The sequence below is a fragment of the Austrofundulus limnaeus genome, unplaced genomic scaffold (genome assembly GCF_001266775.1).
Source record: "Austrofundulus limnaeus strain Quisiro unplaced genomic scaffold, Austrofundulus_limnaeus-1.0 Scaffold380, whole genome shotgun sequence".
Lineage (NCBI taxonomy): Eukaryota > Metazoa > Chordata > Actinopteri > Cyprinodontiformes > Rivulidae > Austrofundulus > Austrofundulus limnaeus.
Window position 1 is genome coordinate 367025 of NW_013952782.1, and position 22946 is coordinate 389970.

Below are 22946 nucleotides of genomic sequence, written 5' to 3' on the forward strand. Positions count from 1 at the left end.
TGTCAACTCTGAGTGAAATTTTTATGAAAATTATAACTTGTGTTTTGTTCATATAATATTTATAGAAATGTTTGTATGTTTATTCTTGTCATATATCTAAAATAAATTACTTTATTTTGAGAAATCTGACAAGTTCTTTTCAGATTCATGACCGGAGGGGTATTTCATCATATCTGATTTCATATCTTGCAAGATCTTGTGGAACATGACTTTATGGGGTTAAGCTGGTATTAATCTCATAGAGGAGAGGGTTCTTTACAGTTGAAATGACCCGTCATGGCCTAAAATAAGAGTCCAGCGTTCCTGCCAGTTCTCAGGCCTGTGCGAGACCTGCTTTGAGGCTGGAACTCCTGTTTCTTCACTCGAGGTGACCCCTACATGTCGTATTCCAAAACAAAAGCAGCTCTCTTCAGCAGGAAGTTTATACAAGTAACTCCTTTCCTCTGTCAATCAATCCCAGAGTTAATCCACAGGCAGCGTTCTGCTGACGTCAAAATCGTAAGCGTGCTGAACTCACTTCTACCCTCTTAGAACCACCAGAGAGGAGGTTCTGAAACAGCGTGCCTGTGCGTGGTTCAGCGTACTTGGAACCTTATGGAGAGGCATTCGATTGGTTAAGGGAGTCGTCCTGAAACTGGAAGGTTGCCGGTTTGATCCCCCATCTAGCTGTCTGTCAATGTGTCCTTGGCCAAGACACTTCACCTCCCTTGCCTACTGATGGTGGTCAGAGTGGCGCCGGTGCATGGCAGCCCCACCTCTGTTAGTGTGCCCCAGGGTAGCTGTGGCTACAATGTAGCTTACTGCCACCAGTCTGTGAATGTCTGAAGCGCCTTGGGGTCCAAGTGGACTTGATAAGGCGCTATATAAATTCAAGCCATTTACCATTTAAATAATTATGTAAAATGACTACATGATATAAGGGAAATATGTAATTTACAAGTTAGGATGATCTAAACCTGACCTTGAAGTCAGTAACTTAGACTTTTTATCTAGTTGAAAAATGGTGACTTCAACAAGTACATTTATAAATATACAAGTATATTTATTATTTCTTACCTGTAATAAATAATATTATTCACCTTATAGTGGTGGAGGAGTTTGTGTATCTTTATGATCCTAGGAGCCATGCTGGTAGGGTCTCCCATGGCAGATAGGTCCTAGGTGACAGGCCAGACAAAGAATGATCCAACTGACTCATATGGACACAAACTGTCAAGTAACTCAGTGTCCCTTGCCCAGACGTGGGTTACCGGGGCCCCACCCTGGAGCCAGGCCTGGGGGAGGGCGTGGTCTCAACCCATGGGACCAGGCTGGGCTCAGCCCAAATGAGCTACATGGGTTTTCCTTCCTGTGGACCCACAACCTGCAGGATGGGCCGTAGGAGTCAGTTACATGATGATATGGACAGTAGCCAAAGGTGGGGACCTTGGCGCTCTGACCCTGGCCTATCAAAACTGGCTCTTGGGACATGGAATGTCACCTCTCTAGTGGAGAATGAGCCTGAGCTTGTGTGTGAGGTTGAGAGGTACCAGCTATATATAGTTGGGCTCACCTCAAAAGACAGCATGGGCTCCGGAACCAATCTCCTCGAGAGAGGCCAGATTTTATTCTGCTCTGGAGTTGCTCATGGTGAGAGACGCCGAGCTGGTGTGGGTCTACTTTTGGCCCCCACGACTTGGTGCCTGAGTGTTGGCGTTTACCCCGATAGATAAGAGGGTAGCTTCCCTGCACCTTTGGGTGGGGGGACAGGCTCTGATGATTATTTGTGCTTATGCACCAAATGATTGTTCAGAGTACCCAGCATTCTTGGAGTCCACAGCTGGGGTGCTGGAAGGTGCTCCAGCTGGGGATTCCTTCATACTGTTGGGGGACATCAATGCCCACGTGGATAATGGCTGTGATCTGGAGTGTGATTAGGAGCAACGGCCTCTCCGATCTGAACCCGAGCGGTGTTCTGTTGTTAGACTTCTGTGCTAGTCACAGTTTGTCCATCACAAACACCATGTTCGAACATAAGGGTGTCCATAACTGTACATGGCAACCTAGGATGCAGATCGATGATTGACTTTGTAATCGTGTCATCTGATCTACAGCCGCATGTTTTGGACACTCTGGTGAAGAGAGGAGCTGAGCTTTCAACTGATAACCACCTGGAAGTGAGTTGGATCAGATGGTGGGGGAAGATGCCGGACAGATCCGGTAGACCCAAGCATGTAGTGAAGGTTTGTTGGGAATGCCTGGCAGAGGAACCCGTCAGACAGATCTTCAAATCACAACTCCGGAAGAACTTCAACTACATCCCAGCCGAGGCGAGGGACATCGAGTCCGAGTGGGCCACTTTCCACACCTCAATTGTTGAAGCGGCTGCCTTGAGCTGTGGCTGCAAGGTTGTCAGTTGTCGCAGTGGCCATCCTCAAACTCGGTGGTGGACACCCCGAGTAAGGGACGCTGTTGAGCTGAAGGAGACTTATTTGGCCTTGTTGGCTGGTAGGACTCCGGAGGCAGCTGAGGAGTATTGGCAGGCCAAGCGGGCTGCAGCCCTGGCTGTTGCTGAGGCAAAAGCTTGGATGTGGGAGGAGTTTGGTGAGGCCTTGGACAAAGACTCTTGATAAGCTCCAAGGAGATTCTGGTAAACCATCCAGCGGCTGAGGTGGGGAAAGCAGCACTTCACTAACACTGTGCTCAGTGAAGGTGGGGTGCTGTTGACCTCAACCAGTGATGTCGTTGGGAGGTGGAAGGAATATTCTCGGAACTTCTCAATCTCTCCGGCACGTCTTTTATGGAGAAAGCAGTCTGAGGACTATGGGGCTGGTCTGTCCATAACTGGAGCTGAGGTCGCTGAGGTAGTTATAAAGCTGCAGGGCTCCAGGGGTGGATGGGATCCACCCTGATTTCCTCAAGGCTCTGGATGTTGTGGGGCTGTCCTGGTTGACACGCCTTTGCAACATCGCATGGACATCGGGGGCAGTGCCTCTGGATTGGCAGACTGGGGTGGTGGTTCCTATAATTAAAAAGGGGGACATAAGGGTGTGCTCCAATTATCTACCCTACCTGGTAAGGTCTTTTCAGGGGTATTGGAGAAGAGAGTCTGATCGATAGTTGAAACTCAGATTCTGGAGGAACAATGTGGATTTCATCCTGGCCGTGGAACACTGGACCAACTCTTTACCCTCACTAAAGTCCTCGAGGGATCATGGGAGTTTGCTAATCCAGTCTACATGTGTTTTGTGGACTTGGATAAGGCATTTGACCGTGTTCCTTGAGGTACACTGTGGGGGGTGCTACATGAGTATGGGATTGTGGGTCCATCGTTACGGGCCATTCAGTCTCTATACAAGTGGTGCGAGTCTGGTTCAAGTTGCTGGTAGTAAGTCGGACCCCAGGGCTGCCCGTTGTCACTGATTCTGTTCATAACTTACATGGACAGAATTTCTCGATGCAGCCAGGGGGTGGAGGGAGTCCTGTTCGGTGGCTTCGGGATTTCATCTCTGCTGTTTGCAGATGATGTGGTTCTGTTGGTGTCATCGCGCCAGGATCTTCAGCTCACAATAGAGCGGTTCCCACATTTAAAAGGAATGGATTCAGCCTTACTTGAGGATATAACATAACATGCAGTATGTATTTATACACAGAGTGGATTTTATGATCCACGATGACGACTGGCTCATCAGGTGTTTTCAGCTTCTAAGAGTCTTTTTGGATCTTCTCGGAGCTGTGCTGCTCTGGGAGTGTGACAGCAGGAGCCGTCTATGTTCTACCAAACATCTGAGTTCCTGTGTTTACAGTAATTACGTTATTAAACACGTGCACAAGGTTAATATTTCCAGAATTAACAGCAGCTTCACGTGACCACACACAGAATCACTCATTCTTTGCGTGACAAACATATTTTACTCACTAAGAAATTTATCTCACTCACACATATTTGATTCATTATTTTTTTAAATCTAGAAATCATATCTGATCGCGCAGGGATCACACAAATATGTCCATTACACATGCAGGAAATAATTAACATCTGTTTAACATCTGTAAATGAAGGCGTGTCAGGGGAGGTGTCTCACGTTTGATACATCTGGATTTTTTTGTGCGAATGCCGTTTTCTGGATTTGACCGTACGTCAGGTTTCAGTAAGAAATCTACAACAGTGTTTGTATGAGGCCCCTGGTGTTTTATTCACAGATGTTTGCTTTAAACAGTATTAGTTTTTGAGTCCTTTTTAGCTTTGTGATGATACAAATTTCCACATTTACTGTTTGTGTGGCCTGCATTTAAAAATATATTGGACGTTTTTTCCTCCATGTGTGGCCTGCAGTTTAGCAACACCAGGAAAGATTGTTGTACTGTTGTAAGGGTTTATCTTACACTTCTTATAACAAGGTTATAAGAGTAATTTAATTAGTAAGGGATCTCTTTTTATTTTGGGTAAACATTCATTCAGTGCAAAAATGAATGGACACAAAAAGTGACTCAGTCAGTGAATGTTGATTTGAACCATAATATGTGATCATTTATTTACAGTTCATACAAAATCACCAGAGTACACCTGATTGTGAACAATTAATTTCCTATAAAAGTTTTGGGACCAACAATAACAAGCTTTTAACTTCTTAACTGTTAACCACACTTAAATAGAAACACAAAAGTCAGCTTTGATGTTTGATACCAGACAATCTGAGGCTGTTTATCTTAGGAGTTGGCAAGGAAGAGTTTAAGAAAAAAGGGTGGAAGAACGATATTAGCGTTCTTATACTTTTTATCTTAAATAATGTGGTTTAACCAGAAGGGCGAAGTGTTCTGTGCTCAGCTTCAGTCAGACAGCGACGTCACACACAGTCAGCCTTGAGATGATGTTCTGTCACCTGCCAGGTGTGTTGGGGGCTTCTGCTGAGAGAATCCGCTTAGGACAGTCCACCAGAGTGACCCAGGCGTGTAGGTCTACTCGCTTTACCACGTCAGCCATAGAAGAGGACAAACCTCGACTGGAACCCAGGTTTCAGAATAAAACTTCTGTCTGGAGAGTTTCTGAAGGTGGATAAACCAGGCGTGGTTTTCCACACTGTGAGGTTTCCCCGTTGGCGTGAAGGGGCCAAACCTGACACAGTTTTCAGCTTTTTGATTCCCCGGAGAGGATCTAGCTGTCACAGTGACTGACGGCCGTCAGTCACCTTACTTTCTCTGGACGGGCAGGAACTGTTAGTTCCTAAAAGCTTAGAGAATCTATGGTCCGCCCTCCAGAAGGTTAGATTAGTAAAGTTATCAAGGAAAGTGTTAGTTTCAGAACATGTACGCCTCCTGAAACTAAAACAAAGATTACTGCTGCTGCTGTGTGGTTCAGAACAACACATTTCATGACCCATTTAAATTATCTGATGAGTACTGTTTAAAACATAACTGAAAGAAAAATGAATTGTTTCAAGTTCAAAACATTTGTAAATATGATTCAGACAAGTAAAACATTGATATTTCATCAACTTAAACCATAAAGATTATTTTCATCAACTTAAACTATAAAGATTATTTTAGTTAAATAAGAATTTTTCCCACAGAAAAACCATACATAGCTGAAATCATACTGAGGGAGAAAAGAGATCTGTCCTCTCTTCTCCTGTAACTTTGATAAACATTCTCTGATTATCAAAATGTGTAATACTTTCAGTTAAGAGAACGCTAAATCAAATAAGAGAAGATTCTTCTGTTTATTATCTGATTCAGGAGGAAAGAGAATGTCTCTTTGAGAGGTTAAGGTGATCTGGGTGGCCTAGATTCAGTTCTAAGTGGAACAGAGTTTTTGGCCCTTCGAAGGCCCATCAGAGGACTGAGAGTCCAGGACAGTCTCCTTGATAATTTAACTCAAGGTGACCCCTACACTGTAAACAACCAGATGGACATCAACAGGACACTACTGAGAGGGTGTGTGATATGTAACAAAGGGCAGCAGCCGTCAGTAACTATGTTTGAAACCTGCTTTAAGTTTTGTTAACAGAGCATTCAGCTTTCAGCCTCACAGGAAGTTGTTTCTGTCCTCAGCACTTCCTGCCACGGTGGAAATGTGAGCAGCTGATTCGTCAGGGCGTCCTAGAGCACGTGGTGTCCTGATGGGAGGCCGGACTTCTGCACACCTCAGCAGTCATAATGTTTAATGTCTGGACAAATAAAGTTTTCTTACTCTACGTTGTCATTTTGTCTGTTAATCAGCAGAGAATCATGATCTGATGCGTCTCAGTAATCCACGTAGAAATGTCAAAATGAAAAATTAAGTAGGTTCTCCTCCTATAATGTTATTGCAAGTATGACTCCGCCCCCTGTGAGCAAAAGGTGTGAATCAGGACCCTAACGATAGTCAGGTGATGGAGCACATGACCCTGTATGAACAATAATAAAGGCACTAATGACCTATTGTTAGTCAATGGTCCTCTTTTGCATGTGACTAACCTGTTTGTCCACCATGTGGAGGCGGAGCTTATAAGGCTGAGTTCACCTGAAACTCATCAGACTGAAGAAGTCTCTTGGAGGAGAGACGAAACGTTTCATTAAAGAAGAACCCGTCCAGAGGACTTAATTATTTATTTTTGATTAATGTGAACTTATTGATCAAACTGAAACTCTGCAGTGTAAAAATACTGAACAATATCATAAAAAACATCACAACCAGTTGATAAAAAAATTTAATGAGACTTAGGTCCACAAAAACACTTATAAATGACATTAAAATGTAATACTGACATCTTTAAGAGCCATGAACAACCTGTAGAAATGAAGAGGCCACGCCCACCAGCTGCTGTCTGATGGACGTTTCACAGTTCATTTAATGTAACAGTCCATGGGTTAGGACAGGTCCCCATTCACCTTACACTGACCTTTGGTATTCTCATGTACCCTAAGGTCTACTTCTTTTAGAAAAGGCACGTTAACAGAAAAAAGAGGGTAAATTAAGTCTGTGAAATCAGTGTGTGTGTTTAATACAGCTTTATGTTGAATGACATGTGCCAAACCCTCCAGATTAAAGGTCTTGGTTTAAAATCACTGTCCAACCAAGAGGGACTGAGCTAGTCCTGTAATGTTTCTGATCGTCCCTTACCTCACAGAGTCGGCCCTGTCTTTGAGCTGATGCATAATAAAGTAGAAGAGTTGAGTCAGGACTGCACACAAACACCAGCCTGAACACTCTCCTTATCTTACTGTCGAATCACAGGAGTGTGTTTCCTCTGAAGAACGAAGGCAGGGTGTTTCCATGCAGGACATGGTGAGGTCTCTACTGTTAGGATGCTAAGGAGGATGTACGGTGACCCACCCTAACCCATGGACTGTAAAACTTTAAAGGAAAAGTCTCAAGATTAAAAAAGATACATATGAGGTGAAGTTCTGACCTCAGACGACTTGAAATAAGTAAAAAAAAAAAAACAGTTAAAACTCAATCAGACAGAAAATGTGCTCCTGAGAAGTTAAAATCTTTATAAAAACATCCTGGGTTCTCATTTTCTCTGATTTGACCTTTATTTACCTCTGATGTAAGATGAGTTAGTTTTCCTTCACTGCAGTGTTTGAGCTGGTCCAATCAGACCTGCTGAAGCTGCTCCTCACAACCTGACCTCCACCACACCAGAAACCAGCTCACTTCCTACAGTAACCTGTCATCTGTTTAAGTGGGCTGAGGGTTTCTTTTGGTTTTACTCAAAATAAAAACGAGCTATAGTTCATCAGAAGGATTTAAGCTTCATAATCTGACAGAAACTCATCTTGTTTGAGATGCAGTTTTTTTATTAACTCAGGAAGCGTTTTAACCATCATAAGTGTAGATATGAGATAAATTTATTTACTGATTATCTGATCAGATAATTATTCTAAAATCTTTTGAATTTTCTTGGTATTTTTAATACTCTGAATCCGTTTTGGCAGCAGGTTCTGTGGAAGGAAAAATGTTTTTATCTTGATTTATGTGAACAGATTCAAGTCGTCTGTAACAGTTTGTGCTTCCTGAAACCATCTAAGATCTACTTAGAACACTGGATTTCTTTATTAAAAATACAACTGTATTAAAACAAGTTTTAAAGCTGATTCAGTCCAACTGTCAGTTTCATCTGAAGATCATCTGTAAGCTCAGTTTGTAGAAGATCACCCTCCTCCCACCCGGTTCCCAGCAGCTCATGGTTTTAGTTTTTTGACACCTGTGTAATAATCTTAATAAATATCTGATAATTCTTGGACTTGCATCATCAGCAGGCTGCTGCTCTTCATCCTCAGACCTCAGCCCAGCTGTGAGGTCACGTGAGGTCACGTGGCGAGTGCGGCAGCGACAGCTTCACGCAGCAGTTTGTTGAGCGCTCCAACCTTCTCCTCCAACAGGAAGTTCTTCCTCTCAGCCTGTTTCTGGCGCTGCTCGGTGACCTGCAGCGCCTTCATCAGCTGTGAGTTCTCCACGTAGACCTCCTTCAGCATCCCAGCCACCTTGTTGTTCTTCAGCAGCTGCAGGGAGACATGATGTTACCCTCAGGCAGAGCTGCAGGTAGCCCAGCCTGGAGCTGAAACTCACCTGCTCCTGAAGCTGCTGGATCTTCTCCTGCAGAACCAGACGCAGACCCTTCAACTGGACCTCCAGCTCTTCGACTCGGCGCTGCAGCGCTGCCGTTGCCTTCTCAAACTGTTCCTGAATGCAGCACAGAGGAAGCCATCAGCATCAGGTCCTGCAGGACTCAGACAGGTGGGCTGTCCCTGACCCACCTGCTTCACGCTGATCTGAGAACTGCTCTGCTGAACCTGCAGCTTCAGGGCCTCCTCCAGCTGCTGACTCCTCCTGGTCTGCTCCTGCAGCTGAGCCTGCAGCACCTCTACCTGCTCCCTGCTCCCCGCCTGCTGCTGCACCTGTCGCAGGTGCTGTGCCTTCGCCACACTGAGGGCAGCGTCCGCTCGTACCACCTGTACACGCACATATGAAGACTTGTTTTCAGACAGCAAATCAATACTCAACCTGCAAATGACATGCAGCCAACCAGCTGAGCTTTTATCATCCTCTTAGTAGTTTGAATTGTAACCAACTTCCAGCTAACCACGTCTGAGAATCATAAAGAACTAAATGAGGTCAACAGTTTATCAACCAAATCTGTACATTCTCCAAATGTTTACATTTTAGAAACAAATGTAATTCCTGTAACACAGTTTGTAAATCTAGTAAAAATAGTAGCCCCATGGGTCACCATCTGTGGGAGGGGCCGAAGGGGTCGGGTGCAATGTGTGCTGGGCAGTGGTCGAAGGCGAGGACCTTGGTGGTCCGATCCTCAGCTACAGACGCTGGCTCTAGGGACGTGGAATGTCACCTCTCTGGTGGGGAAGGAGCCTGAGCTGGTGTGTGAGGTTGAGAGGTTCAGACTAGATATAGTTGGACTCACCTCGATGCACCGCTCTGGCTCTGGAACCAGTCTCCTCGAGAGGGGTTGGACACTCTTCCACTCTGGAGTTGCCCATGCTGAGAGGCACTGAGCAGGAGTGGGTATACTTATTGCCCCCCATCTTGGTGCCTGTACGTCGGGGTTCACCCCGGTGAATGAAAGGGTAGCCTCCCTCCACCTACGAGTGGGGGGACGGGTCCTGACTGTTGTTTGTGCCTATGAGCCTAACAGCAGTTCAGATTACCCACCCTTTCTGGCGTCCTTGGAGGGGGTGCTGGAGAGCGCTCCTAACAGGGACTCCCTCGATCTGCTGGGGGACTTCAACGCTTATGTGGGTAGTGACAGTGAGACCTGGAGAAGCGTGGTTGGGAGGAACCCCCCCCCCCCGATCTGAACCCAAGTGGTGTTTTGTTATTGGACTTCTGTGCTCGTCATGGATTGTCCATAACAAACACCATGTTCAGACATAAGGGTGTCCATATGTGCTCTTGGCACCAGGACACCCTAGGCTGCAGTTCAATGATCGACTTTGTTGTTGTTTCATCTGGTCTGCGGCCGCACATGTTTTGGACACTCGGGTGAAGAGAGGGGCGGAGCTGTCACCTGACCACTACCTGGTGGTGAGTTGGCTCCGTTGGTGGGGGAGGATGCCAGTCAGACCTGGCGGACCCAAACGTATAGCGAGGGTCTGCTGGAAACGTCTGTCAGAGTCTCCCGTCAGACTGAGCTTCAACTCATACCTCTGGGGGAACTTTGAACACGTTCAGGGGGAGGTGGGGGACATTGAGTCCGAGTGGGCCATGTTCCGTGCCTCCATTGTCAAGGTGGCTTACCTGAGCTGTGGCCATAAGGTTGGTGGTGTCTGTCGTGACGGCAAACCTCAAACCCGCTGGTGAACACGGCAGTGAGGGATGCTGTCAGACTGAAGGAGGAGTCCTATCAGGTCTTTTTCGCCTGTGGGACTCCGGAAGCAGCCAATAGGTATCGGCAGTCTGAGCGGATTGCGGTTCGGGTGGTCGCTGAGGTAAAATCTTGGGCGTGGGAGGAGTTCAGAGAGGCCATGGAAAAAAACTTCCGTACAGCCAGTGTCTCAAGGGGGGAAAGCGGTTCGCCACCAACACTATTTATGGTGGGGATGGTGCACTGCTGACCTCAACTTAGGACGTTGTGGGTCGGTGGGCGGAATACTTCGTGGACCTTCTCCATCCCACCGACAAGTCTTCGCATGAGGAAGCAGAGCCTGAGGACCCTGGGTCGGACTCTCCAATCTCTGGTGCTGAGGTCACCGAGGTGGTTAAAAAGCTCCTCACTGGCTGGGCAGTGGGGGTGGATGAGATTCGCCCAGAGTTCCTTAAGGCTCTGGATGTTGTGGGGTTGCGTTGATTGATGCAACTCTACAATATCGCGTGGACGTCGGGAGCAGTTCCCCTGGATTGGCAGACCAGGATGGTGGTCCCCCTATTTAAAAAGGGGGGATCGCAGAGTGTGTTCCAACTAAAGGGGAATCACACTTCTAAGCTGCCCTGGTAAGGTCTATTCAGGGCTCCTGGAGAGGAGGGTCCATCAGATAATTGAATCTCGGATTCAGGAAGAGCAGTGTGGTTTTGGTCCTGGTCGTGGAACACTGGACCAGCTCTACACCCTCAGCAGGGTCTTGGAGGGTTCATGGGAGTTCATCCAGTCTACATGTGTTTTGTTGACTTGGAGAAGGCGTTCGACTGTGTCCCTCTGGGACTCCTGTGGGGGGTATTCCAGGAGTATGGGGTACCAGTCCCATTGATACGGGCTGTTAGGTCCCTGTACGACCAGTGCCAGAGTTTGGTCCGCATTGCCGGTATTAAGTCGGACTTGTTTCCGGTGAGAGTTGGACTCCACCAAGGTTGTCCTTTGTCACCGTTTCTGTTCATAACTTTTATGGACAGAATTTCTAGGAGCAGCCAAGGTGTTGAGGGGATCCTTTTTGGTGACCTTAGGATCACATCTCTGCTTTTTGTGGATGATGTGGTCCTGTTGGCTTCATCAGATCCTGATCTGCAGCTCTCACTGGAGCGGTTCACAGCTGAGTGTGAAGCAGCCAGGATGAGGATCAGTACCTCCAAATCCCAGACCATGGTCTTGAGCCGGAAAAGTGTAGGGTGCCTTCTCCCGGTCGGGGAGGAGGTCCTGCCCCAAGGGGAGGAGTTTAAGTATCTCGGGGTCTTGTTCACGAATGAGGGAAGAATGGAGCGAGAGATTGACAGGTGGATGGGTGCTGCGTCTGCAGTGATGCGGGCGTTGTACCGGTCTGTCGTGGTGAATAGAGCTGAGCCAGAAGGTGAAGCTCTCAGTTTACCAGTCGGTCTACGTTCCTACCCTCATCTATGGTCAGGAGCTTTGGGTAGTGACTGAAAGAAGGAGATCACAGATCCAAGCAGCTGAAATGAGTTTCCTCCGCAGGGTGGCTGGGCTCTCCCTTAGAGATAGGCTGAGAAGCTCAGTCATCCAGGAGGGACTCAGAGTAGAGCCGCTGCTCCTCCACGTCCAGAGGAGCCAGTTGAGGTGGTTCATCTGGTTAGGATGCCTCCTGGACTCCTCCCTGGTGAGGTGTTCTGGACACGTCCCACTGGGAGGAGGCCCCGAGGAAGACCCAGGACACGCTGGAGGGACTATGTTTCTCAGCTGGGAACACCTTGGGATTCCCCCAGAGGAGCTGGTCCAAGTGTCTGGAGAGAGGGAAGTCTGGGTCTCTGCTGAGGCTGCTGCCCCCGAGACCTGACCCCTTTTTTAGATTTCTGTATAAAGTTCATGTCTGTTAATATTTCAGCCAGACCCTGTAAATGCCTCAGTCTGTTCCTGGTTGGACAGTGACGATCAGGTGTTTTTATTTTTTATGACTCACTGTTTCACTAAAACTGATTTAAATGAGCTTTCTACTGATGTGAAGGTAACTCGTCTTCCTGTTTGATCTCTTTTCAACCTGATTCCTCATCAGTCATGATTTTCATCCAGATCCTGACCTGGTCCTGAGTCTGGGTCCAGGCTGCCTCCACCTCATTCAGTCTGGACTTCAGGTCCTGCTGCTTCTGGGTCAGTTTCTGGACCTGAACATCCTGGTGCTGCAGCTCAGACAGCTGACACAGACAATGGACCAGTCAGTTTTTTAAACAACAATAAAAGGCTGCACAGCACAGAACAACACAAAGAGCAACACAACTGAGCTTCTATAGACCCTAATCAAGTCCACATGGACCCCAAAGTGCTTCAGACATCCACTCACTGATGGTGGTGAGCTCCGGCCACAACTGCTCTGGGGCACACTGACAGAGGCAGGCACCACTGAAATGGCTGGAACAGGGGATTGAACCGGCAACCCACCGGTTCCAGGACAACTCTACTGACCACTACACCACAGCTGAACTCTGTCACATGTGGATCTGGGACAGAGTTCTGAACTCTGAGCAGGTCTGACATGGAAACAGCAAGCATTTTGAACAAAAGAGTGACCTAAATCCTGATTTTATTGACCAGAATTGACTAAATTGTTTTTTTCCCTCAATTGAAACCTAGAAAATTGCAGAATTTCTTTCAATAAGGGAAACCTGCAAAACCCTCTTAAACCAAACGTGTCGGCGCCGACACATTTTGACACAGTTTTTTTAAATGCCGTAAGTTCTCGAATATCTGTGCAATCTGAAAAATTCCAACAGTGCCTGAAAGCCAGCGACCTGGGCTTTTTGCTGATATATGGGGTTTTACGGTAAAATCACGTGACTAGCTGGAGCAGGCCTGGAGTTTGGGGGAACGGGGAAAAAATGCCGTGTATGGTTTTCATTTTTGGACAGTTTTTTCATTTATTTACAAAAAAAATCAAAAAGTTTCAGTGCAGGTAGTTTATATACTGTCTAAATTTCACTTATTTGATGTCAAATCGTTTCGTTAGGTACATTTGTTGTGATTTATTTCCTTAGTAAACCTAAAGAAACTTTGTTTTTTGGTTTTTAAAGCTGATAATACACTATTTTAATATGCAATACATTTTAAATAACTGCCAGATAATGCAAAAATTTACTTTTTATTGAAAAAGGTGCAAAATTATTTACTCACAGGACAATTATTGTCCTTTTTACAGGTAAACTAATCCAAAAATACCAGGAGGAAAATATGAGCCTTTTTGACCCTTAGGTGTTAAAGGGTTAAACTTCTGGATCTAGATGAATTTACACATCTGTTTCCAGCAATAAATCTGACTGCTTTATTTGTTTCATTAAAGTAATTAATGCTTAGTTTGTTGTTGAGCAGGTAAAGGAATAATAGTTTTGGACCTCAGGTCCTTCTGACTTTATGATTTTGTGCCATGTGACTAAATGTTTGGCCAGCCCTGCTCTACGCTGTCCTGTGTGGTCCTGGCTGATGGAGCTCTACGCTGTCCTGTGTGGTCCTACTGATGGAGCTCTAAGCTGTCCTGTGTGGTCCTGGCTGATGGAGCTCTACGCTGTCCTGTGTGGTCCTACTGATGGAGCTCTAAGCTGTCCTGTGTGGTCCTACTGATGGAGCTCTAAGCTGTCCTGTGTGGTCCTACTGATGAAGCTCTAAGCTGTCCTGTGTGGTCCTACTGATGAAGCTCTAAGCTGTCCTCTTCAGACCTGCTGATGCAGTCCCACCCTCTCAGCTGCCCTCTGAGCTACCTGCTGTTGAAGCTCCTGGTTCTGGACTCTCAGTCTGCTGCTCTCCTCCTCCTCCTTCCTCAGCCTGAGGACGTCAGCCTGCAGCCGCTCCACCTGCAGAGCTCTGATGGTCACAACCTCCACCATGTCAGGAAGAGCAGGAAGCAACCAGCTGCAGGTGAGCTCACCTTACTGTCGGCCTCCCGCAGCTTCCTGCACAGCTCCGTCACTTCCTGGGTGTGGCCCAGTTTCTCCTGAGTGACGGTGAGGATCTGGGAGCGAAGAAGCTCCGCCTCTCCCTGCAGAGAGAGGACCTTGTGCTGCAGCTCCTCCTCCTGACAGAAAGATGTTTAAATCACACGTAAAACAGTGAAGTATAACAGACAGATGAACCCAGTTTATCACCAGGATATTTAAAAACAAATCTAGTTTTATTCAACAGGTTGATCAGATTTGAACCTGATGAAGCAGCTCGTTTCAGTCTGACCTGGTGGTTTCGCTCCTCAGCATGTCTCTGCAGAAGCTTCCTCTCCTCCTCCACTACCTGCAGTTTTTCCTTCACACCACTAAGCTCCGCCTCCAGCTGTGATTGACGGCCCAGCTTAGAAACAAACAATCATCAGTCATCAGTCAGCTGGAGACCTCCTGTTTCAGATGAACTGGTTGAATCTTCACCTTGTCTTTAATGAAGCTCAGCTCTTTCTCCAGCATCAGTTTGTCCTGCAGCGCTGCCTCCTGCAGCCGCCGGCCCTGAGAAAACAACAACAACAACAACAACAGACACTCCGTCAGCTCCCAGCTTCACCTCTGAACTGCTAAAACAAGCAGCTCAGCTTACAGCAGCTCTGTCCTCCTCCTGATCCCTGGAAACCACCTCCAGGCGCTGCTGCAGGATCCGGACCGACTCCTGCTCCTCACAGAGCCGAGAGCTGAGCTGCAGGTTCCTGCTACTCAGATCCAAAACCTCCTCACGATATTTAGAGTTCTACAAAACCAAAACAAAAAGCTCTGTCAATATTTACTGAAAAATAAAAGGTCAATAAACTAATTATCCTTATAGGAATACTGCGGTTCTTTTCCAAATTATGTTTCATGAAGCATTTCCAACATACATATCATAAAGAAAGAAGACTTTAGAGACACATCATTAGCGTTCATTTCTTATGCCTTATTAACAACTTTTCAGTTCTAATTCATTCATTTTTAATTCATTAATTTTATTCATTTAATTAAAAAATGATAAAAAATAAAAAAGAAATGACTAATAAAATAAAATGAAAGGCAGGAGAAAGAAGAAGAAAAAACTTAAATCTGTGCCTTTTCTCCATCAAATAAATTCAAACAATAATAATCTTTACGTAACAAAATAAGAAAGTAAAATAAAAAAGTAATAATCAAATCTTTCTCGAACAAATAATCCATTCTAGGCAGGTCCTTTTTACACTGTTTGAAAAGGAGCAGGTAAAAGATACAAGATCCTTTGATTTCCTGCCCTTCTCAACTCATAACCTACAAACATTTAAATGTCCTCACACCAGATAAAATCAAATTATTCCCACATTAATGACACTTAAATCTGACATTCTCATCCTTACATGTACAATTATTTATACATTTTTAATATAAATAATAGAGACACCCATCCTACACAACTTATTTCAAAATAAGTCTGTCTGTCAGTTCTCTTCCTCTTATCCGGGGTCAGGTCTCGGGGGCAGCAGTCTAAGCAGAGACCCAGACTTCCCTCTCTCCAGACACTTGGACCAGCTCCTCTGGGGGAATCCCAAGGTGTTCCCAGACCAGCTGAGAAACATAGTCCCTCCAGCGTGTCCTGGGTCTTCCTCTGGGTCTCCTCCCAGTGGGACGTGTCCAGAACACCTCACCAGGGAGGAGTCCAGGAGGCATCCTAACCAGATGAACCACCTCAACTGGCTCCTCTGGACGTGGAGGAGCAGCGGCTCTACTCTGAGTCCCTCCTGGATGACTGAGCTTCTCAGCCTATCTCTAAGGGAGAGCCCAGACACCCTGCAGAAGAAACTCATTTCAGCTGCTTGTATCTGTGATCTCCTTCTTTCAGTCACTACCCAAAGCTCCTGACCATAGCTGAGGGTAGGAACGTAGACCGACGGTAAACCAAAAACTTCACCTTCTGACTCAGCTCTCTTCACCAAGACAGACTCGTACAGCACCAATCCACCTGCTGATCTCCCGCTCCATTCTTCTCTCATTCGTGAACAAGATCCTGAGATATTTAAACTCCTCCACTTGGGGCAGGACCTCCTCCCTGACCTGGAGAAGGCACCCTACCCTTTTCCGGCTCAAGATCATGGTCTGGGATTTGGAGGCACTGATCCTCATCCTGGCTGCTTCACACTCAGCTGTGAACCACTCCAGTGAGAGCTGGAGATCTGGATCTGATGAAGCCAACAGGACCACATCATCCACAAAAAGCAGAGACGTGATCCTAAGGTCACCAAAAAGGATCCCCTCAACACCTTGGCTGCTCCTAGAAATTCTGTCCATAAAAGTTATGAGCAGAATCAGTGACAAAGGGCAACCTTGGTGGAGTCCAACTCTCACTGGAAACGAGTCCGACTTACTACCAGCAATGTGGACCAAATTCTGGCACCGGTCGTACAGGGACCTAACAGCCCGTATAGTTGGAACACACTCTGCGGTCCCCCTTTTTAAATAGGGGGACCACCACCCCGGTCTGCCAATCCAGGGGAACTGTCCCCGACGTCCACGCGATATTGTAGAGTCGCATCAACCAACGCAACCCCACAACATCAAGAGCCTTAAGGAACTCTGGGCGAATCTCATCCACCCCCGGTGCCCTGCCACCGAGGAGCTTTTTAACCACCTCGGTGACCTCAGCACAAGAGATTGCAGAGTCCGACCCAGGGTCCCTAGGCTCTGCTTCCTCATGGGAAGACGTGTCGGTGGGATTGAGGAGGTTTTTGAAGTATTCCGCCCACCGGCCCACAACGTCCCGAGTTGAGGTCAGCAGCGCACCATCCCCACCATAAACAGTGTTGGTGGTGAACCTCTTTCCCCACCTCAAGACGCAGGATAGTGGACCAGAATTGCCTCAAAGCCGAACGGACGTCTTTTTCCATGGCCTCTCTGAACTCCTCCCATGCCTGAGTTTTTGCCTCAGCGACCACCCGAACCGCAATCCGCTTGGACTGCCGATACCTATCGGCTGCTTCCGGAGTCCCACAGGCCAAAAAGACTTGATAGGACTCCTTCTTCAGTCTGACAGCATCCCTGACTGCCGGTGCCCACCAGTGGGTTTGAGGGTTGCCGCCACAACAGGCACCAACAACCTTACAGCCACAGCTCAGGTAAGCTGCCTCGACATTGGAGGCACGGAAGATGGCCCAATGTCTTCCACCTCCCCCGGAATGTGTTCGAAGTTCCCCCAGAGGTGTGAGTTGAAGCTCAGTCTGATGGGAGACTCTGACAGACGTTCCCAGCAGACCCTCGCTATACGTTTGGGTCCGCCAGGTCTGACCGGCATCCTCCCCCACCAACGCAGCCAACTCACCACCAGGTAGTGGTCAGGTGACAGCTCCGCCCCTCTCTTCACCCGAGTGTCCAAAACATGCGGCCACAGATCAGATGAGACGACAACAAAGTCGATCATTGAACTGCGGCCTAGGGTGTCCTGGTGCCAAGAGCACATACGGACACCCTTATGTCTGAACATGGTGTTCACGAGGGAGTCCCCGCTAGGAGCGCTCTCCAGCACCCCCTCCAAGGACTCCAGAAAGGGTGGTAATCTGAACTGCCGTTAGGCTCATAGGCACAAACAGTCAGGACCCCCCCCCCCCCCAGGCGGAGGGACGCTACCCTTTCATTCACCGGGGTGAACCCCAACGTACAGGCACCAAGATGGGGGGCAATAATATGCCCACTCCTGCTCAGCACCTCTCATCATGGGCAACTCCAGAGTGGAAGAGTGTCCAACCCCTCTGGAGGAGAATGGTTCAAGAGCCAGAGCGGTGTGTTGAGGTGAGTCCAACTATATCTAGTCAGAACCTCTCAGCCTCACACACCAGCTCAGGCTCCTTCCCCACCAGAGAGGTGATGTTCCACGTCCCTAGAACCAGCTTCTGTAGCCGAGGATCGGACCGCCAAGGTCCTCGCCTTCGACTACTGCCTAACACACATTGTACCCGACCCCTACTTCCTAGTAAGGTCCTTTTAAAACTTTTTTAAAGCTGGTTTATGTTTGTACTTTTTTTGAGCTCATCATTAATCCACTCCATAAATCAACTCCTGATCAGACACTGATAAACAAAATCTCTGAACTGAAACAACTCAAAGCTTTTGTTGGATGTTCTGTGGATTCTAACTGAAACCATGTGAGAAGTGTTGGTGTCTGAACAGACTCGTGGCTTTGTCTCCCTGCAGCAGGAGTTTGGACCTTCTCACCTCCTTGTGCAGCCTCTCCTCCTCCTCTCTGCTCCTCTCATGTTCTCTGTCCATCTCCTCCAGTCTCATCCTGACAGAAAACAACCAAAATCACGTTTCATCAACAACCAGGCTAATAAACATGTATTTAAGGCAGTGCCCTGTGGGCCGCAGATAGTGAGGAGCTTTCATGAAGGGCTTTTTAATTGCTTTGCTCTCGTGTCACAGGATTTGGTTTGAAAAACAAAAAAAAAAAGTATTTTCTCTCAAAATAGTCAAAACTTGTGTAAAGCATCTGAAGCCTTTAACAGTTTAGTTCCTCTGTTTCTTCACACTGGAGCAACATTTAGGTGAAATAAAACTCTCCAGCCAGGCTATATGCTAATGGTTAGCCAAACAAGGGTCTGATTTTTAATTTTATATCTTTTTCTGGCTTATAAAACTTTGTCAAAAACAACATACTGGTGTGACAGGATGCTACCAAATATCTATGCTTTTGAATGACGGCTTTTGTTCTCTAATAACTTTCTCAAACTTAACAGTGACAAAACCAAAATCTTTTTTTGTTGGCACCAAACATTTCCCAAAACAATGTTTCCATTGACAGGTTTGTCCCTGTGGTCAGGTTCAGATTGTGGGTATCATTGTTGACAGCCCTCTATCCTTCCACTCTCATGTCAATAATGTCACTCACTCAGCTTACTTCCACCAAGAAACATCTCGTATCAAATATCTCTTCAGCTACTAGATCCTGCTTCTTTCATTGAACTCCATTAACAACCTTGCTGCTCTGTGTGTTTTCTCACTTCTCCATGTTTACTCCATGCACTTTTAATCTTAGAAACTCCTCTTCCTCCTGACTCACTGATCCATCTGCTCACCTGACAGCCTTCAGCCGCTCAGAACCCGTCTTTAGAATTCTGCTGCTAAATTCTGTCTCTATGAGCACCTTCAAACCTCAGATTATAACCTCAGATTATAATGCATTTTCTCAGGAAACCATATTTATAAGAATCATAAATCTTTGTAACTGCCATCACTCGCCCACGTCAAGTTGGTTTTATTGTTGTTGCTTATTTCTTTGAACTATTTTGTTGAGTTAAATGATTTGATTGTTTGTATTGTGTGAACTGTTCTGTTTTAATTTCTTACTTTTGAGCTCTTTAAGGTGATGTTGAGAGTTTTGAAAGGTTCCTATAAATAAATGCATCATTATCATTGTTTGCCAAAGGTTTCCTGACCAAACATCATCTGTGTTACTACACTAATGTATGTGTGCATGTATCAACGCGCTGCTTGGAGGGACAGAAATATACTTCTTCAAAAGGATGGAGGTTTCACATCAGTGTAACGTTTTTGACCAGGAGTTGTTTTACAATCCTGAATTTTTTTTTTAAAAAAACAACAAGAAGCAGGCCCTCATTTGGTTAGCCATTAGCCTAGCATGGATGATGACATTTGCCACTTTGTCTATTCTCTGTGCTCTCTGGTTAATGCCATGGCAGATAGGTAATAAGTACTGGAACTACAGAACACCACAGCGAAGGTGACTGGACTTTCACTTTAAAGCTTCACATTCCTGTCTTGGTGTTAAACAGAGACACCCAACCTGCACGCTGAAGCTGAGCAGCATTTACTCACTTTTTCTTGACAACATCATCTTCCAGGTTCTGGATGTCTTGCTGCAGAACCCTCAGTCTCTCCTGCAGAGCTCCATTCTCTGATCGGACCTCCTCCAGCTGAGTTCTGCAGTTTGACAAGCCCGACAGCAGTCAGAAAATGTGTCTGATATTTAAACATTTTGAACTTCTTCAAATCTTTCCACTGTGTTAAAAGCTGTAAGGCAGGCAGACTTGGAACAGCTGATTTCAGATGTGTGAGGCACGGCTTCATGCAATGTCACAGTCTTCATTCAGCTCATTGTAACAAAGACAGAAGTGCAGACATGTCTGATAAATGATCCTCCTGTGTGAATGATGTCAACAGACCATAGTAGAGTAGAGTAGAGTAGAGTAGAGTAGAGTAGAGTAGAGTAGAGTAGAGTAGAGTAGAAAAGCGTTTACTGTCCCACAGAGGGGAACTTCAGGTGTAACAGCAGCATCAGTACAGAGGTTCACGAACTATAGAGAGCACACAAAACAAAACTAGACACCGTACAGCGGTAACATAATGACCCTCGCACGCAGAAATGCACCAGAACTCAGAAGTCTTTATTCTTAATAAATGTCATGCTACTAGATGCATCCCAAAATTGTAGTGGTTTGGGTGGGGGTCTTTTATTTGGGCGGGGCACTGATTGGTGGGCCTGATGGATAGAGCTTCATCAGAGCTAAACAACAAAAGAAATCTGAAGCTTCTATGTTGAACAGTTTCTGAGTTATAAGCATTTTTACATGTCCTGACACCCCCTCTTTGAAAGGAGCCCCCTCCTCAAATATGGGGTCTATCAAAAAACCGTTGGCTGGTGCAGTGTAGGTCAGACTCATCTACAGTCCTGACTAATTTCATGTTGATCGGTGCAGCTGTTTTTGTGCTACGGTTGACCAAAAATCACTGAAAAAAAAAAAAGATAAACAGTACGAAAACGATATGACTCCCGCTTACGCTTCACGTGCGGGGGTCATAATTAACACTGACTAGCCATGATACGACTACTGATAATAAAACTACAGTATAAAGAACCGTGCAAGAATAGAAAAAGATATGTTTAGTTTTAGAGACAGTAGACTATCAGAATCTGACATTAGGAATGAGAAATTGCCTGTTTTCAGTGCAAACCAATCTCAACAGACCAATAACTGTAAAGTGAAGAATCACAGAAACACAGAGGTGTAATTACAGCAGAGTTTTTAAAGGTTTAAAATGGGTAATTATGTGATGGATTGAAATGTGTTCATTATTTGTCAGAGGTATATTTAATCATTCTGCTTTTATTTGTGTACAGTATAGCAAGCATTACAGACTTGAATGTCACTGTTTACATTACAATGTGTTTCTCAACTGTTCAGGGCAATTACAGGTTAATGTCTAAACAGATTTAGTAGCTGTAATAATCAAATGCAACCAGCAGGGGCAGTCAAGCACTAGTGAGCCATAGTAAAGAGCACCAGAACTTCCTCCTCAGTCAATACAAGCTGGAGTAGAGGAAAGAAAGTGTCTGTGGCTCATTTATTCAATTATTCCCCTTTTCAGGGCTTTTACATTTGGAGGCACCGCTGGGATTGCTGATTTTGAGGCTGGAATCCTACATCTGAGGAGAACACCCCACATCAACAATCCCATATCATAACCCAGGTAGTGGAAAGTGCATCAAGGTGACGTCTAACTAACTAAGAGGACTGTAGTCTGAGGTGCCGAGAAGCCACTGGGAAACATCTGTTCTGCAGTAACTGGCAAAACCCTATTCTTCAGCACACTTTACCACTAAAAAAAGGAGAGAGAAAGAGAAAAAAATGGACTCAGAAGTTGACAATTTACTGTTTGAGGTTAAAGGAGCCCTCTTCCAACTTACCAGTGACCAGCTGATAAAAGTATGTGATCTCCTGGCAATTTCAGGAGCAAACAAAGAAACCATTAAAGGCAAAACTCGTCATTGTTTCACTGATCAGCAAGTATATTGAAAGTGATGAACTAAGACAACTAGAAGATAAAGGAATGTCAGCAATGTTGAGTTTGATGGAAATGATCAAATCAGTGCAGGAAGTTGAAACGAGCAGCATACAGGAAAAGGAAAATGAGGAACAGGAGAACCGAAGCAGAGAACTAGAACAACTAAAACTCAAAGTTCAACAGAAAGAAACTGAAATGAAAATCCTGGCAAACAAAAATGAAAAGAACTGTGTTGGCCCAGGCTGGCCCTGCTCATGGAAACAGCCTCTCATGGAGAAAAGACTTTGAAATCTCTGGTCAAATTGGCGACCCTGGGCAAAAGGACAGACTAACATTTTCTAGCTTGGTTCGACAAATAGAGAATGGTCTCAGCAAAGATTACCCTGAATCAGAGATAGTGGATGCTGTAATTAGGGCAATAGTACCTGGCCTGCAGCTGTGAAGCTACTTAGAAAGAAAAAGTGACCTGTCCCTTCCCACTCTTAGGAGAATCCTTCGTTCACATTATCAAGAGAGAAGCGCTACTAAAAAGCTTACCACCGAAGTGCAGAGCAGCAGAGAGACGCCACAGAATTTTGTGATCAGAGCAATGGATTTGTGCCAAAAATATTGTTTGCTTCACAAGAGGCTGAGTCAGGTCTGAAATACAATCCTGCATTAGTGCAAAGCATGTTCATGCACACAGTTCTCACTGGCCTTCAAAGTGACAAAATAAAAACTGATCTTCAACCCCATTTGTCAAAACCAAGTACCTCAGATGAGCTGCTCCTCAAAGTTCTGAATATTGCCTGTGCTAATGATAAAGAAAGATAAGAAGAGAAACACAACACAGGTCCACTGGTCTGCATGCCGTTCAGTCCAGTGATAAAAGTAATGAAAGGAGACGGGG

General features: G+C 45.8%; 2 protein-coding genes and 1 long non-coding RNA gene across 3 annotated transcripts in view; 2 read left to right on the top strand and 1 right to left on the bottom strand.

Annotated features, from left to right (window-relative positions):
* Positions 1 to 6173, top strand: part of gins1 (GINS complex subunit 1 (Psf1 homolog)) — a 12390-nt gene extending 6217 nt beyond the window's left edge. Inside the window, exon 7 of the mRNA XM_014023608.1 lies at positions 6031 to 6173. Coding sequence (XP_013879062.1) covers positions 6031 to 6099 — 69 coding nt within the window. The 3' untranslated portion in view covers positions 6100 to 6173. The remainder of the gene's footprint in view (positions 1 to 6030) is intronic.
* A 479-nt stretch (positions 6174 to 6652) lies between these two features.
* ninl (ninein-like) overlaps positions 6653 to 22946 on the bottom strand; it is a 109538-nt gene continuing 93244 nt past the window's right edge. The window contains exons 21-31 of the mRNA XM_014023609.1: positions 20090 to 20194; positions 18470 to 18539; positions 14868 to 15014; positions 14705 to 14779; positions 14517 to 14630; positions 14218 to 14364; positions 14051 to 14143; positions 12383 to 12496; positions 8722 to 8916; positions 8534 to 8647; positions 6653 to 8466 (exon numbers count right to left, since the gene is read on the bottom strand). Of these exons, the coding sequence (XP_013879063.1) occupies positions 8275 to 8466; positions 8534 to 8647; positions 8722 to 8916; positions 12383 to 12496; positions 14051 to 14143; positions 14218 to 14364; positions 14517 to 14630; positions 14705 to 14779; positions 14868 to 15014; positions 18470 to 18539; positions 20090 to 20194 (1366 nt within the window). The 3' untranslated portion in view covers positions 6653 to 8274. The remainder of the gene's footprint in view (positions 8467 to 8533; positions 8648 to 8721; positions 8917 to 12382; positions 12497 to 14050; positions 14144 to 14217; positions 14365 to 14516; positions 14631 to 14704; positions 14780 to 14867; positions 15015 to 18469; positions 18540 to 20089; positions 20195 to 22946) is intronic.
* The window catches only part of LOC106528444 (uncharacterized), a 4797-nt gene continuing 3144 nt past the window's right edge, over positions 21294 to 22946 (top strand). Inside the window, exon 1 of the long non-coding RNA XR_001311502.1 lies at positions 21294 to 21742. This is a non-coding gene — a long non-coding RNA (uncharacterized LOC106528444). The remainder of the gene's footprint in view (positions 21743 to 22946) is intronic.